Below are 14936 nucleotides of genomic sequence, written 5' to 3'. Positions count from 1 at the left end.
AACTCAGAGCAAACATGAAAATGTCACTATGAACAGCAGGGTTTGCTTTGTGGAAGAACTCAAGCATCCTAACTTTTCAGAGCCTTTAATTTCAGAGCAATTAATACATATGTACCAGCAGTCAGGACTTTTAACAGTTTTCCTTGATTTAAAAAAAGTGGATTGATTAGTCACTTCAGTCATGCTAAGACATGCTCTGTCCTTGTCAGATACATCTTAGTTCCATGTGTGCATTGAGCAGACATCATCTGAAGTGAAACCATGATCTTTATTTTGGTGTGGGAGGCCTTTTTGCTGTGGCAGCATTCTGTTCCTGGAATGCCAGTGATGAAATCTGTTTCTTTTATGGTTAATGATGGTTAATGAAGTGCAGTAATCATTCTGGCCAAAGGGCTGGCAGAGGTAATGTGAAGTGACAAATTTTCACTCTGCTGTTTCAATCTGCACAGTTGAAAAACCGTGTTCTGACTGCTTTGGGGAGAAGTTTGTTCAGCCAGTTACATATTATAGGTGTGGGTTTAGCAAACTGCTAGGAGAATGGCTGTTGTTGGGTTGCATTGTTCTGAAATGTAAGAGCCAACCAAGGATCTAGCCCTGTGTTATTTTGTAGAGGGTGCTTGTGCACTGACTTAGGAATGGATAAAATTGCATTTTCTGTTTAAAAAAAGCTTATTTTTTTCTGACCCAAATTGCCTTTTGAGGTATTCTAAACCATGAAGCAGCTTCATTGAATTGTGAGGGTTATATGTAAGTCAAGGCAAAGGCTTGAAAAGTGACTTAGAACTTGTTTTCTTGCGGTTTTTTCCTAAATAAATCCAGGCAGGATGGAATCTGTCTGGTTTTTGTGGATGACAGCTACAAGACAAAAGGGTCAGCTTGGCCTCAATGCTTGCCCAGCAACATATGTGAAAAGCCAGAAATCTGCACAATTTACAGCTTTCAAATGTCTTTTTGTCAGCAAATACCTACAGATATGAAGTCACTGAATGATTTCACATATATCCTATAGCTTATAAGTTCAAAGAATAGCTGTGTGGAGTACCAGCTTATCTCCCGGATGTTGTTTTGGTGCAAAGAGGTCAACATATGAATGGGCTTATATTGCTTGATACTGATGCTCTAATTTTAATTTGTCTTGCAAATCAGCCAGTCTCCCAGAGAAACAAAAGCAGCATCTCACGTTCTTCAGATGATCTGGAGCTATAAAGAACTACGAAATGCCCTGCAGAAGGATGGGTGGAACAAATCACACTTCCAGGTAAAGATGCCGGGGCCTCAGATTTAGCAATGGAAGTGCCTGAGGGGAAATTGTCTTTGGTTCTGTTGTTCTAGCTGATAGAACAACGTATTGCAATCTGAGTCACGCATACACTTGCTGGGTATGCTTACCAATGGTGTGTGAAATGTATCTCTCTCAGCCCTGGAAGTATGCCACCTCGTATAGGCCAAATGCTCGTGTTTTACTGGAGGAAGAATTAGCATGTCTTTTCTTAGTTGTGTCTCATTTGAAACATTCCATCTAGCAACACAGGGCAGCCACCTGTTCCTCACATGCAGCCTCCTCATCTTTCCTTGTGAAAAGGCTTTGCTGCTTTTACAGACCAACAATGCTGCTGTTTAGGTAACAGGAAAAAAATTCCACCCACAAATGTATATGAAAATAAAAAATACTCTAGTGGCATAAAAACCAAAGGGGGGTTCAGCAGCATTCTGTAGTCTCTCTCCATACTGTTGGTTGCTTCATTTTTTCTTGTTCTGCTTTCCTGACTAGCATTTTCATATTTATGTGGGGGTTTTAATTATTATTTTTATTTCTTTTTTTGTCTCAGTCTGTGTCTGCAACTCCAAAGGGTTCCAAAGGTACTTCTGGCAGGTCTGGCTATGATGACAGCACTTTGCCTCTGGTGGATAAAAGTCAAGGTCAGTTCAGCTCTTTATCAGTTTCTATTGAGCTTTGTTTGCTTGCATTCTGGTTTTGCCACATCTGTGTTTGGCGTGAGGGGGTAAAAATGTGCTATTTGTGTAGTGACTTTTACCCCTCAGTCCCAGAGTGATCAGTCCTGTTAGCTGGCTACGGGCAGTGTTCCTTCCCTGGTGAAATGTACACACCGATGATCTTCTCTCAACGTGTATGAAGCATGATCCATTAAATCTTCCTGGGAGAGTTTGGGCTAAGTGTGCCTCAAAAGAGAGGAGCCTTATCTGACAGTGTTAGCCTTCAGCCAGGGTTGGCCTTACCCCTGCTCAGTACCGGAGTATTTCCCTTCCCAAATACACATGCCTGTTCTGGGGCTGTTTCTTCCTTTACTGTGCAGTTGTTTTCATTGGAGGTGGTTGATCCAAACGCTGACTAAACCTGTCTCTGCTTTTCGTGAGGCCTGATGCGGCTGTACCGACATAGCGTAGCTCCAGCTTTTGTTTCAGTACAACTGCTTCATCTCTGAATCTGGTTCTGACACTCAGATGTCAACATTTCTTCTCAAGTGTCTTTAGGCTCCTGCAGCAGTGTTTGCTGTGTAGCACTTCACCTGTTTTGACTGCAGATTACTGCAGAAAAGACAGCCCCACACTGCCCTGCCTCTTCTCACCTTCCCTGCCTTTGATCACATCTGGCCAATTATGCAGACAGAGGGTGACTCGGGTCACTTTCCTGATCTGACAATAAACTTCTTATTTTCTTTGAGGGTTAGGTTTCTGTTGGCTCAGCAGGCTGCTGTATTGGATTGTGAGCCATGTGAAGCTGCACCCTTACTTATTTTCTTTCTCCTCTGTTCTGGAGACACTGGAGGGAAGGTTGTTAATGGTGATAGGTAGTCCAGAGCAGAACTGTGGTTTGTTGTCACTTGTAGAGGTGGACTTTCTGTATTACAATACCAGAGCAGAACATACAAGGCTTACATGTGCTCTCTGGAGAGGTTAAGTTAGACCTCCCTTCCTTGAATGGATAGCAGTGGAATAGTTTGGGCTTTGGTTTTGCTTTTTTGCAATGGCCTCTGCAAACCCAACACAGCGTTCAGGACTTCATGGACCCTTCCAGTCCTGTGACTATTTTAAAAATACCAGGTGTTGAGAAAAGCAAATGTAACTCAAGTGGTTTCATTGTTTTTGTTTTACAGATAACGAGAAGTCTGGGAGCCGTGATATGATACCTATGGATGAACTTGGCCCAGGTAAGTTCAGTCATAGATCAAACCCTCTGTCTGTTTCAATAGAGCACACTGTCACTCATGGGAAAGTTCAACTATTTCTCTAGGTGATATTCTTTCAGATGGATAAAGCTGACATTTAAAAACAGAACATTACCTTACAAAAGATTGGTCATCATCCTTTCTTTTGGTCTTTTTTTCCTTTTAAATACATGTAGAGTGTACACACCAATTTCTCCACTACTTGAAGCGTGTAACGGAGCTGCACTGCCCCAGCTTTCATTCTAGTCTCTGGCCCTTGAGGCAGCTGCATTCCCTCTTACAGATCTGGAACTCAGAGGATTCAGGAGGGGAGAAAAGAGAGTTGAAAATTTATTTCAGTGTAACACTTGTGTTTAAATCCCTTCTGCCTTTGTTGTCTGTAGGTAACACCAGAAATAATTTAGCATGTATAATATGCCTGGCTTTTCCTGTAGACATGAGAACAGCCACGTAGTGTTGGTGAAGTGTTTTGAGACTGAGCAGCACTGTAGTTTGATTTGCGGAGCATTTTTTTTTTCTTTACTGAGGTAGACAAAGGTGCTCTGTGGTCTCTTTGGATTTTGCTTTACTTCTGCAGGTCACTGTCACTTTTAAATACCTGCAGTAATGCCTCCAAAGCAAATGGTCTGATACACTGCTATTTGTGGAAAAAAAATAGCAAGTTATAACCAAGCTGAAAGCCAAGCACATCCAGAAGTTAAAATATCAGGTGTATATATATATATTACCTTTCATATTCTTAGAAAAATGAGATGCCACCTGCCATGAATCACCTGTCCATACGCAGTTTGCCTGAGGGAACACTCTCACGATGGAAGAAAGTAACTTCAGAGGAGATTGCTGGGCAGGGTGGCTCTGTGCTAGCAGGTGCTGCAGTATGGGCAGTGCTGATTGTTTACAGTCTCGATATTAATTGTTGCCTTATGCTTTCATAAGTTACTGGTGCAGCTCTGAGTACAAAATTAAATGCAAATTAACAGCATATGTACAACATCAGGTAGATTCACTGGGCTGTTCTGTTCCCCACGCTTTTCATCAGTATTAGAAGATAAAATCTGTTAAGTTTTCCTGACCCCAGCTCATGAGTGCTTTATAAATCCATTAAGGCTATAACTTTGTGCTGTTTCAGAGGTCAACTGAGAAGGGTCTAAATTAATTTGTCTGGTTTACTATCGTTAATTCCAAGGCACAGGGATAGCAACTTAGTACTTCATCTCTTTCCTTCAAGGTCTTCCATACCCTGTGTTTTTTGTCTTATGGGCATACTTCCACAGAGAGCTGCTCCAGACTGTATTTTATGACTTTACCTTCATCATGGACTGTTGTATTCTGGAGTTTTTGTTCTTTTTCCACTCTGGAGTCAAGGGGCAGAGTTCAACATGCAGTTCTCTGGGTTTGTACATCAAGTAGGCAGTTTATTTGTATCCCCACATACTCCAGTCAATGTGCAGCCTCTGGGAAAGACTGAACCTCACTTACTTGTAAAGAAAATGCATGACAGAGTACCAGAAAAAGTGCCTTGGCGTCCCAGTGTAGCTTATTTCTTCTCACTGCACTAAGTCCTGTGCCGTGGTTTCAGTTTTGAGGCTTTTCCAGGTTATGTAGTTTCTGCAGTACTGCTTTGGCACTGCACTGTAATTGCCTCAGACATGTCAGTGTGCCAGTGCAGAACTCAGTGAGGTTCCATGCCACATACATGCTAGAGGTAAGCATCTGCTCAGCCAGGTTCTTCCAGTGGATGGTGTTTGTCCTGCTCCCTTGCAGTGGTCAAGACTGCTTGTTCCAGAACATTGCTGCCTGTCTGCTGCCTGTCTCTTGACTCTCTTTATCAGAGTTCAGCTGTCTTGGTGCCTGGAGCTTTACTGTTAGCCCATGTTGACGCTTCTTCAGGATTGCATAAAGAAAATTGCTATTAGTATCTCGGGTTGTTTGCTGATGCTGTGGGGGTCATCCTTCACTATAAAGGAAATTAATTCACTATTGGTGTGGCTAGGGAGGCAGAAAGATATGCCCCTATCAGCTGGCAGTACCAGACCAGATTCCTGTTGGTTGGGTGTGGGTAGAGCGTGGATGTCTTGGGAGATGGAAGAAAATACTTTATTATGAGTTACTGTGGGATGCAAAAGACAGCACAGAGTGGAGGTAGCTCAGGCCTGTCAGATCTTAGACAAGTGGCTCTGCACTGAGTAATCTGAAGATCATCAATGCTTATTGTCACAGTGCTGCCCAAGGGTGTCTGTGGCCCTGAGCTGTCTGTACAACCAGCAGAACTGTGATCTCAAGGCTGTATGCCAAATTTATGAGTTCTCTAAAACTGCATCTGTGCCTCAGTTAACCCACAGTCAGTCAGACAAGCATCTGGGAGCTGAGAGTCGTTCAGACCACAGGCATTGTTCAGATGCCCCTGTCTTATATGCCCATCTTCAGTCATAGCTTTTTATTCCTCCTCCCTTTCCGTGGTTCCAGAGGTTTGATCTTTGTAAGTTGAGAGCTGTGTGAGGGCACAGATGGACTGACACTCAGCAGGCATTTGTTCCTGTAAGCTCTGATGACATAAAATGTTGCTGTGGAGTGAATGAGAGAGAGAAGTGAAGCAGAACAGAAGGCAGCCAGCAGAAAGTTGAGAGAGAGAAATAAACAAGCCAAGAATAGGATGAGCCTTTACTGACCAATATAACTTTTGTTTATATATTCCATTGTATTTACTCAGAAACATGGACTGAAACGTTGGAGCAGTGAGGTCTGTAGTGGTCTCCTTCATGCCTCAGAAACCGTTAATTCTGATCACTTTTTAGAATGAGCCTGACGCAGTGGAGCAGAAGTACTTTGCTCCTTGGGACACTGAAGTGTTACTTCTTGGATGCAGCCTCGTATTGCTCATTTTACTGGGTCAAATCGTGAACTTCCCATCTCTGCTGCTGCTTATCTTGACAGAGTCATTGCAGTGTGTTTGCTTTTTAGAAACACATAATCTCTCACTGCTGCTGTGCACAGCACCAGCAGCGTGGAGACCACACAACAGCGGGCTGACAGGAGGGATTGCAGAATATATTGGAACTCAGATACAAAGAACAAAGTTCATGACCATTCCCTGTTGTTAGATTACTGCCACTGTGCAAAAGCTGCTGCTGCTTCTTGCTGCTGTCTTAGCTGAGCATATGGGTTAGATTTCTAAATAGTATTAAAGATCTGTTGTGCTTTAAAGTTTTTGTGATTGCAGTTCTTACTTCTGAACTCACTCCCTGGGAAGTACCCCAGCTGCTGAGCTGCACTTAGTAGCTGTTGCTTTCTGGGGGTAGATTAGGGGTTTCCTTTGTGTCTTGGCAGTTCATTAGTTTAATATGTGGAAGAACTTTTTCACAGTGAGGGTGACAGAGCCCTGGGTGTGGAGTCTCCTTCTCTGGAGATACTCCAGACCCATCTGGACGCCGACCTGTGCGACCTGTCCTAGGAACCCTGCTTTGGCAGGGACATTGGACTCAATGATCTCTGGAGGTCCCTTCCAACCCCTACAGTTCTGTGAATCTGTGATTTTTAAAATGTTTGTGATGATGGCACTGTAAAAGTGCAAAGTGATCTGTTACTTCATTGTCAGTAATTAATATTAGATTGTAAAAAGCTACTGCTCAGTTGTTGTGAGTTTGATTGGGCAGGGGCGGTGTGGAGTCCTCATGTTTCCATCCTTTAAATTATATACATGTGTGAACTACTAAATAAATGACAAATCTTTAGATTAGCATATGCCATACTAGCAATATTCATGCCTGGCATTTGAAAGAGAATTACTGGTCGTACATTTCCCCACCAAAGCTGGATGCAGCTGGTAGGCTTTAGTGTTCGTTTTTTTTTTCTTTTTTTGTTTAAAAGGAATAGCCAAGAACGTTAGGCATCTTCATTGTCAACAAATAATTGTAAGTAAAGCTCTGAGTAGCAATTATTTCCATGCTTTAAGTCTGTACTACATGTGTAACTCCAAAATCCTTTAGTTCTTTCTAGGCAGTGTGGTTATTTAATCTGCTGCCATCCATGATGTCATAAATATGTGCTACTTCAGGTGCTTCCTGCAGGTCTGTGTGTACTTTAATTCCTGAGATGCTGAGGAAGAGTACAGCTCTTGTAAAACTGAACCTGGCAGAGGCCAGCATAAACGTTGTGCAGGGCCCTGTTCTGTGTCTGCACTTGGTATGAGTCACTCTGGTTGTGGGTGCTTTTGACAGGAAGGCAAGCAGTGCCTCTCTGTGCCATGGGAACCCACAAAAAATGACTTTTTTCTGATGAAGTAATAAACCAAGAGAGGAGCATTTTGGCAGTTTATGTAAAATCTTTTTGTGGTGTTTCAAGAACCCAGTTTGTCAGGACATGAAAGCATCAATGATCTCTGCTACAGAGGGGAAGACAAAAGCCTACAAGGAGCTAAAAACATGTCATTTACTCAGATTACTGTGCTGTCAGAGCAGAACAGGAGATGGGGTGTCTCTCACGGACAGTGAGGGAAATCTAGTGCCCCAGGCAAATAAATGAAGACTCAACCTGGTGAGACCACATCTCTAGGACTGTGTTGAGTTTTGGGCCCCTTGGTCCAAGAATCATAGAATGATAGAATGGTCTGGGTTGGAAGGGATCACAGAGTTCCAGCCTCCCTGCCACAGGCAGGGCCACCAACCTCCAGGCCTGGAGCTACACAGGGTTGCCCAGGGCCCCATCCAACCTGGCCTTGAACACCTCCAGGGACGGGGCACCCACCACCTCTCTGGGCAGCCTGTTCCAGCCCCTCACCACTGTCTCTGTAAAGCACTTCCCCCTAATATCTAATCTAACCTTTCCCTCCTTCAGCTTCACTCCATCCCCCTTGTCCTGCCATTATCTACCCTTTTAAAAAGTTGATTCCCCTCCTCTTTCTCTGCTCCCTTCAGGGGCTGGAAGGCTGCAATAAGGTCTCCCCGCAGCCTTCTCTTCTCCAGGCTGAACAAGCCCAGCTCCCTCAGCCTCTCTTCTTCAGCAAGGAAGATATTGAGGTGCTGGATTCTGTCCAGAAAAGGGTAACAAAGCTGGTGAAGGGTCTGGAACACAAGTCAGATAGGAGCTTCTGAGGGAACTGGGACTGTTCAGGCTGGAGAAAAGGAGGCTGGAGGGGACACCTTACTGCTCTCTACAACAACCTGAAAGGAGGGTATAGCCAGGTGGGTGATTGTCTCTTCTACCAAGTAACAAGGTACAGGCAAGAGGAAATAGCCTCCACATTGTGCCAGAGGACATGTAGATTGGATATTAGGAAAAATGTCTTCACTGAGCAGGTTACACTCATTGGAGCAGGCTGCCCAGGGAAGGGGTGGAGTGGCAATCTCCAGAAGTATTAAAAAGATGTGTAGGCATGATGGTTTGGGACACAGCTTAGTGAGTGGTGGAGTTGGCAGTGTTAGGTTTATGGTTGGACTTGATGATCTTACAGGCCTTTTCCAACCTAAATGATTCTGTGATTTGCATTGCCTGACAATGATTCAAAGCAAAAATTCTGAACTAATTAGAGCCATTTCTTTATAAAACCTTTTCACACTTTTCTTCCTTGTGTTCATCACGCTTTCATATTGCTGCTTAGTTGTCAGCAGAAAAAGGACCAAACAGGTGCTACTTTGTAATGAGAGACAGTCCAAGCACAGCAGGGTTCTTCCAGCTCCATAGACCTTTTTTCTCAGGACTCTGAAAGGGACTCTTCCAAATTATTGTCATGTCCTTCTAGCAGTCAGGCTCAGGAAGAGTGGGAACATGCAGCAGAGCATTCAGAGAATGAACACAGCCAATTAATCAGGCTGCTGAGCAAGGAATGCAGGATTTGGGCTGAAGTTGGAGCTCATTAGCCACAGGGTGTGAGATGACAACTTGCTGCTTTCCTTGGGCACGCTGAAAGCTGCAGCAGGCTGGGATGAAAACAGCACTGCTTGCTAATGAGTGCCAGCATCTGGCAGTGATATAAAAAGAGAGCTTTTTCTGTTTTAAGCTGGTAAAAATGAAATTTCAGAGCTGGACCGCATGTGAAAAGCAGGCTGCCAGCATCTTTGCGTTGGGAGGGTTTATTTTCCTGTTTCTTTGCTGAACAATTCTGCTAGCATCAGCTCTGGTTTTGCTCTGATTTGTGTTTCATGCCTGACTGTCATGTATTTCTCCTCAGATGGGTACTCCACCATCGATCACCGGGACAAAGAGCGCAAATACAAGACCAGTGATAACATGGGGGATGCCTCGGAGAAAGAGCCTTTAAAAGTGAGCTGCTTCTTACTGCTGAATGCCAGTTAGTGCCTGTAAGAGAAAGGAAGCCTGTTGTCCTCAGCAGGAAATCCTGGGTAGTTACCAGGGGGCTGCAAAAGGCTTTTTGGTTTGGGTTTTTTTTTAGAGACATCATTTTGTAACTCAGCACTTGGGTAATTAGAAATTAAAAAGCTGCTTTCCAGTGCAGGAGCAAACCATGGCAGGCATTTGCTCCTGCAAATGCAGTTCACGTCAATGAACAAGGTTGTAAAAATAGAAAATGTTTGTTCTGTCACCCTTGTCCAGGCAGCATTCCCTAGCCCAGAACTGTGTAAGCCTGCTCAGACTTTGCTCCGAAAATAGTCACTTCAAACTGTCACAGTGCTGTATTGTTTCCACCGTGAGAAGTAGGTGTGAGCTGGTGGGACTGTGTTCAGCAGCATGGCGAACAGTGTTTGTTTCCCCAACACTCGTTCACTGTCCCGATGGTGGACGGTGGCCATGGGCCAAGGAAATGGAGGAGGAAGAGACATGCATGCTTATGTGTCTGCCTTCTAAAGACAAATGGACACAACTTTATAATTAAAAAAAAAATAACAAGCAACTTCACAAAGCTCTTTGTACGGTGGGTTGTGTACAAACGTGGCTGGGTAGGCTCTGTGAGATTCCTGTTTCATTGCCCTGCCTTCTCAGGAGCCTTTCAAAACATCATTTAATGCTGTGGCCATCGGTTCTCCCTGGCCTCAAAACAAGCTTTTGTTTTCCCCTGGGGAAGTAATTTCAAGGGGGAAGGGAAGGAAGAGGAGGATTCACTGAAATGAGTCAGTGGTAGAAAACACTATTGTTAAGTCTGCAGAAGGCTGTCCTTAATAACCTTCAGCATATTGCTGATAATATCAGAAACTCCAGGTGATTCACGTTCAGTGGAAACAATTAAGCTTCAGTCAATTGAAAGGAGAACCTGCTATTATTGAACAAAAATGAGGTTTGGAGGAAAAATATTTCCATAGATCATGAATTAGGAAGATGTCCTGCTATTAGGAAGGTCAGTCTGCCTATATTAACTTCCCTGATTGTGCATTTCCTCCCATGTCCTGCCTTTCCCTGAAGGTGCACCCTGGAGAATGGCTTCAGTCCAGCTGGGCTTTTTTTAAGCACAGATCACTCTTTTTTTCGTTTGCCAGGTGTGGGTGTAGCTACTCCCTGATGGCCCAGTGCACTTTTGATAGAGGTGGTTGCCCTCCTTCGTTTGGTTTTGGAATTGATAACACTGAGCTGATTGCTCAGGTCATGCAACATGCCCACCTGTTGCAGTGTTGCCAGAGGTGGCCCTGCTTGAACCAGCGTCCACAGAATAAACTTTCTAGTTCCCTCATCACAGTTCTGTTCTGTTTTGCTAGTGTGCAGTGGGAATGGATGCACCCTGTGACATAAGACTGTTGATAAACAGGAGCTTGGCAAAAATTGTCTTAGTAAGGAAAATAGGCTAAGGCAGGAAAATTAATGAATTTTGAGTGGCAAAAGCAAGTATCATTTAAGTGGTTCAATACGACCCTCAAAATCACATCAAGCAGCCCGGACTCCAGTGTGTCTCTGAAATGAAGCACAACACAGAGTTCAGTGAGTAGCTGGTCTGCTTCCATGAGAAAAAGAGAAGAAGCATTTGACCTCAAGAACGTGTCTCCCACAGTCTGAGCTGTCTCTTGGTTTTAAGGACAGGGAACAGCCCGAATTCAGCTGGGCAGAGCTGGGCAGCTGCTACTCACCCTTGTCCCTGTCCCATGAGACAGAAATGTCCCACTGGGGTCTGCTTGCTTGTGAAGTGTTTGATAATCGTGGCTCTGAGGCTCCATTGTGGTGAGAGCTGTGAATACTGATGGCAGGGAAGAGCAGCCTGTGGCTGCTGCAACGCTTTCAGTCGGTATTGTGCCTTTGCTGATCTTGTTTCTTTCTCTACCACTAATTTTCCCTTGTGCTCCTTTAAGCTGACTTGTTTGGTGGTTTTGTTTGATTAATCCGCTTTGTTTTGCCTTTAACTCCTCACTCTGTGCTGCAGAATGACACAAATAGGAAAAACATTAACAGGAGTAACAGGGCTTCGGTGAATCTGGTGGATGCCCGTGACATTAAACCCCAGCCTGTTGACTCCTGGGTCTAATTTGCATGCATGGTAGGTCCTTTTAATGGTAATTGGTGCTAGTGATTAACTTGTCTCGTGCATGATCTGTATTGCTGTGGAATCTCTTCAAGGCTAACTGCTAACTGAGTCCTCTCAGGCAAGTGAAAATGCATTTGGGGGAAAAAAAAAAGTGGTGTTTGTATTATTCAGTGTGTCTTTAATTAAGTGTAATCAGACACCACTGTTTGATTAAAAAATAACCTTCCAAATAAGCAGGCAGAAAATTAATATCATGAATGATTGGTTGTCAGCTGAAAAGTGAAAGATTTCTGCTGTTAGGCCATGGGAATGAATTTGAATAGTGTGTTCCTGCTTCCAACCATTTTCCCCCCCTCTGTGCTCATTATAAAGATTAGCCTTGGACCTAAGGAAAAGCATATCCTTGACTATTTATGGATGTCCCCCGAGGTTCCCATGAATTATGCAGCCCTGCCCATCTGCAGGAGAGCTATTGGCTGTCCACAAGTTACTTTGCAAGGAGAGATGGTTTTGATTACGCTGTAAACATCATTTTAATCCACAGCTCCCACTTCTCAACTCTCTTTTTCTTCCTGTCGCTAAAGAAAGGTGCCTTTTTGTCGCTTTCCAGTCCTTGCCTTCACCATGTGCCAAGTTCCTGAGTTATGTCACTGGCCTTTCTTCACTCCTGCTACTGCTAATCTGTCTCCTGCTGTCTTGCCAGACAGCCCTCTGCCCTGGTTGTACCTTCTGGCATCCCGTCAGATGTGACGTTACTGTTGGAACAGCAGGTTTTGTGCTCTTGGCTATGTCTAAAGGAAAGTCCTAGTGACTGCTGTGAAGGCACTGGGCAGCTTTCCCATGAGAGTGGACAATAGGCTTTTACAGCCCCACAATCCAAAACAGAGCGTCATCCGCCCCATAATTCTACATGGAAATCACTTGTATTAGTGGAGGAATAAACTCCTGGGTGGTTTTGAGTGGTGGTGGATAATTTATTTTTTCCCCTCTCCTAGTATAAGTTCCAAGTGTTTATAGATTGTGTTCCTTGGTGGGAAGCACCTCCCCAGAGCAGCCCTTCAGCACTGCCAGGTACCCTTGGGTAGCCACAGAGCAGCCCTGGCACCGCTGTCCTCCCTCAGCTGTCCAGCGCCGTGCGGTCAGCCTTGCTTGCTCAGCCAAAGGGCAGGGAGAAATGCATGTGTGCAGTGCCCGTGGGTTTCACTCCTGCACCCTGAGCCTGAGGCTAACAGGTGGGCTGCAGACTTTGAAAAATGGAGCCTGTGCTCATTTTCTCCTAGTTGTTCCCTTCAAGAAACCCATATATTGGGGATAGGCTGTCATTTCCAGTCACTGTTTCTACCTCAGTGTGATGGAGATCACCAAGGGCATGTTACTCACTGGTATTAATCAGCTTTGACTTTATTTTGCAGGGCTAGAGTCCAACCACATTTTTTTTAATTGAGGGGGAGAAACAAACATTGAATTGACACAGAGGATCTCATCAGTCACCACTGCCATTCAGATTGGAGGGCACTGCATCACTGACCAGGCTGCAGATTCCAGGAGGATGTGGGGAGGAAACACAACTGACGGCCGTTGCCAACCCCGGAGCACCATGCCTTACAGCGAGACTCTGCTTTTTAACTCCGGCACGTTCCCACCCAAAAGAGCCACCACCTCCCCCTGCCTCCCACTCCTGCAAGAAGAAAGCAAGCAAGAAAAAAAGAGAACCCAAGCTTCCATCTAGCTGGCTGCGTTCTTAGGTGACTCTTAGGTGTGGATGGTGCCAAGTGTGAGAAGCGAAGGTCATGCGGCAGCAAAGACAGCTTCACAAGGGGAAGAAACTGCAGAGTATTTGAAATAATACCGTAGATGTAGCCATGAAGATAATAGCACTTTTCTGGTTTGGGGCTCGTTGTTTTGGGTTTTTTTTTGTTTTGGGGGAATTTCTTTTGAACTGTGAATCTAACATTTTTAAAGGCTTTTTGAAAAACTTCTAGGTTTTCTTTATTATTTCCACAGAAAGTGCAGGAATGTTGAGTGGGTTTATTGGATTTCTATGAAGGGAGACAATGTAGAAAAAAACTATTAAACTCTGGTCAAATGATCAGGAGAGTGGATGACAAAATTGATGCAAGCTGTATAATCTGCTTTTAGAGTAAGCTATATCAATCACAGCGCTATATTATCATTATAATCTGGTGTACAATACTTCTGCCTTTTGAATTCTGTAATAGCTCTGTTTTTATTTCCACATGCTGAAAAGGAGTTTATTGAAGATTTCGGTGTCCCTAGTTCAGAAATCGTGTGCTGAGAAATGGAGTTGGCTGGCTTTTTATTTTCTGGTTCTCAAAGATTGCAATAAGGAGCAATTCACATTTTAAATGCCAGTGTTGTATTGACGATGATTAACAATTTCTTTTGCCATAGCTGTTAACACATTGGAAGAAAATAGGAGCTTTTTTTTTTTAGGATGTCTTCTTTTGAACATGTTACAAATTTTAGATGGGTCTGTCACTTGTATTTGTTGGTAAATTTATCATTTTTGGATCCATGTTTGCTTTGGGGTGTAGATCCTGATGAAAAATGTCACAGAGGGAAGTGGATTGGCATTTTTAAGATCATCATAATGATTTCTGTGTTCCTTTGGCTTTGTTTTGAGATTACGTATTTCAGTTGGTGTGAAAATCATCCATGTGCAACGGTTCTCCTCCACGATGCCAAGGCCTGCTTTGTGTAAGGGGGACTCTTACCTCACAAGGACATACTCTGGTATATGGGTTCTGGTAATGCTGCGAACAAAGTAACTTCAGATCACTGATTTTCTCCAGGCATTGGTCAAGGGAGGGCAGCAGATGAGAATAGGAAGCAAATGTCTTGCTGGTAGCATCAGAAGACTTTTGCTGATTTTGTTTGGTTGCCACTGTTCTTTGATTGCCACGTTTAGTTTTAAACAAGCTCCTCAAAACGGTGTGACTGGAAAGCACGTGTTTGGGCCTGACAAACATCATTTGCTGCTTTCAGTGCCTGCCGTTTCCTTTGTAATTAGAAAGGGGAAATATCAAGCGACCTCACCTCCCCCAAAGCATTACTGTAATAGCAGACATCTAACATTTTTGTAAAAAAAAAACTTTAAAACTTAAAAAAAAAAAAGCAAATACCAAGAGCTTTGTATCTTCTTGAGTATATTAAAAATTTGACATGAATACATATATATAAATAAATAAATCTATATATCTATATATATATATTGTTGTGCAGAGGATAGGTTAACAAAACCATGTAAAGTAGTTTGCAGGAGAGGGAAGCATTTGTTGATTCAGGGAAAAAGACTGATGCCAGAAGCTGTCAGTGATTTGGATGAT

The 14936-nt window shown here is 43.7% G+C and overlaps 1 protein-coding gene across 1 annotated transcript in view; it reads left to right on the top strand.

Moving 5' to 3' along the window:
* The window catches only part of ARVCF (ARVCF delta catenin family member), a gene marked incomplete at both ends in the record, with an annotated part of 159706 nt that extends 148117 nt beyond the window's left edge, over nucleotides 1-11589 (top strand). Inside the window, 5 exons of the mRNA XM_084271971.1 lie at nucleotides 1147-1258; nucleotides 1830-1920; nucleotides 3117-3170; nucleotides 9355-9446; nucleotides 11488-11589. Of these exons, the coding sequence (XP_084128097.1) occupies nucleotides 1147-1258; nucleotides 1830-1920; nucleotides 3117-3170; nucleotides 9355-9446; nucleotides 11488-11589 (451 nt within the window). The remainder of the gene's footprint in view (nucleotides 1-1146; nucleotides 1259-1829; nucleotides 1921-3116; nucleotides 3171-9354; nucleotides 9447-11487) is intronic.
* Nucleotides 11590-14936: the final 3347 nt, after the last annotated feature.

Source organism: Gallinula chloropus (assembly GCF_964237585.1).
Source record: "Gallinula chloropus genome assembly, chromosome: 17".
Classification (NCBI taxonomy): domain Eukaryota; kingdom Metazoa; phylum Chordata; class Aves; order Gruiformes; family Rallidae; genus Gallinula; species Gallinula chloropus.
This window is presented reverse-complemented; position numbering and strand designations above follow the sequence as displayed.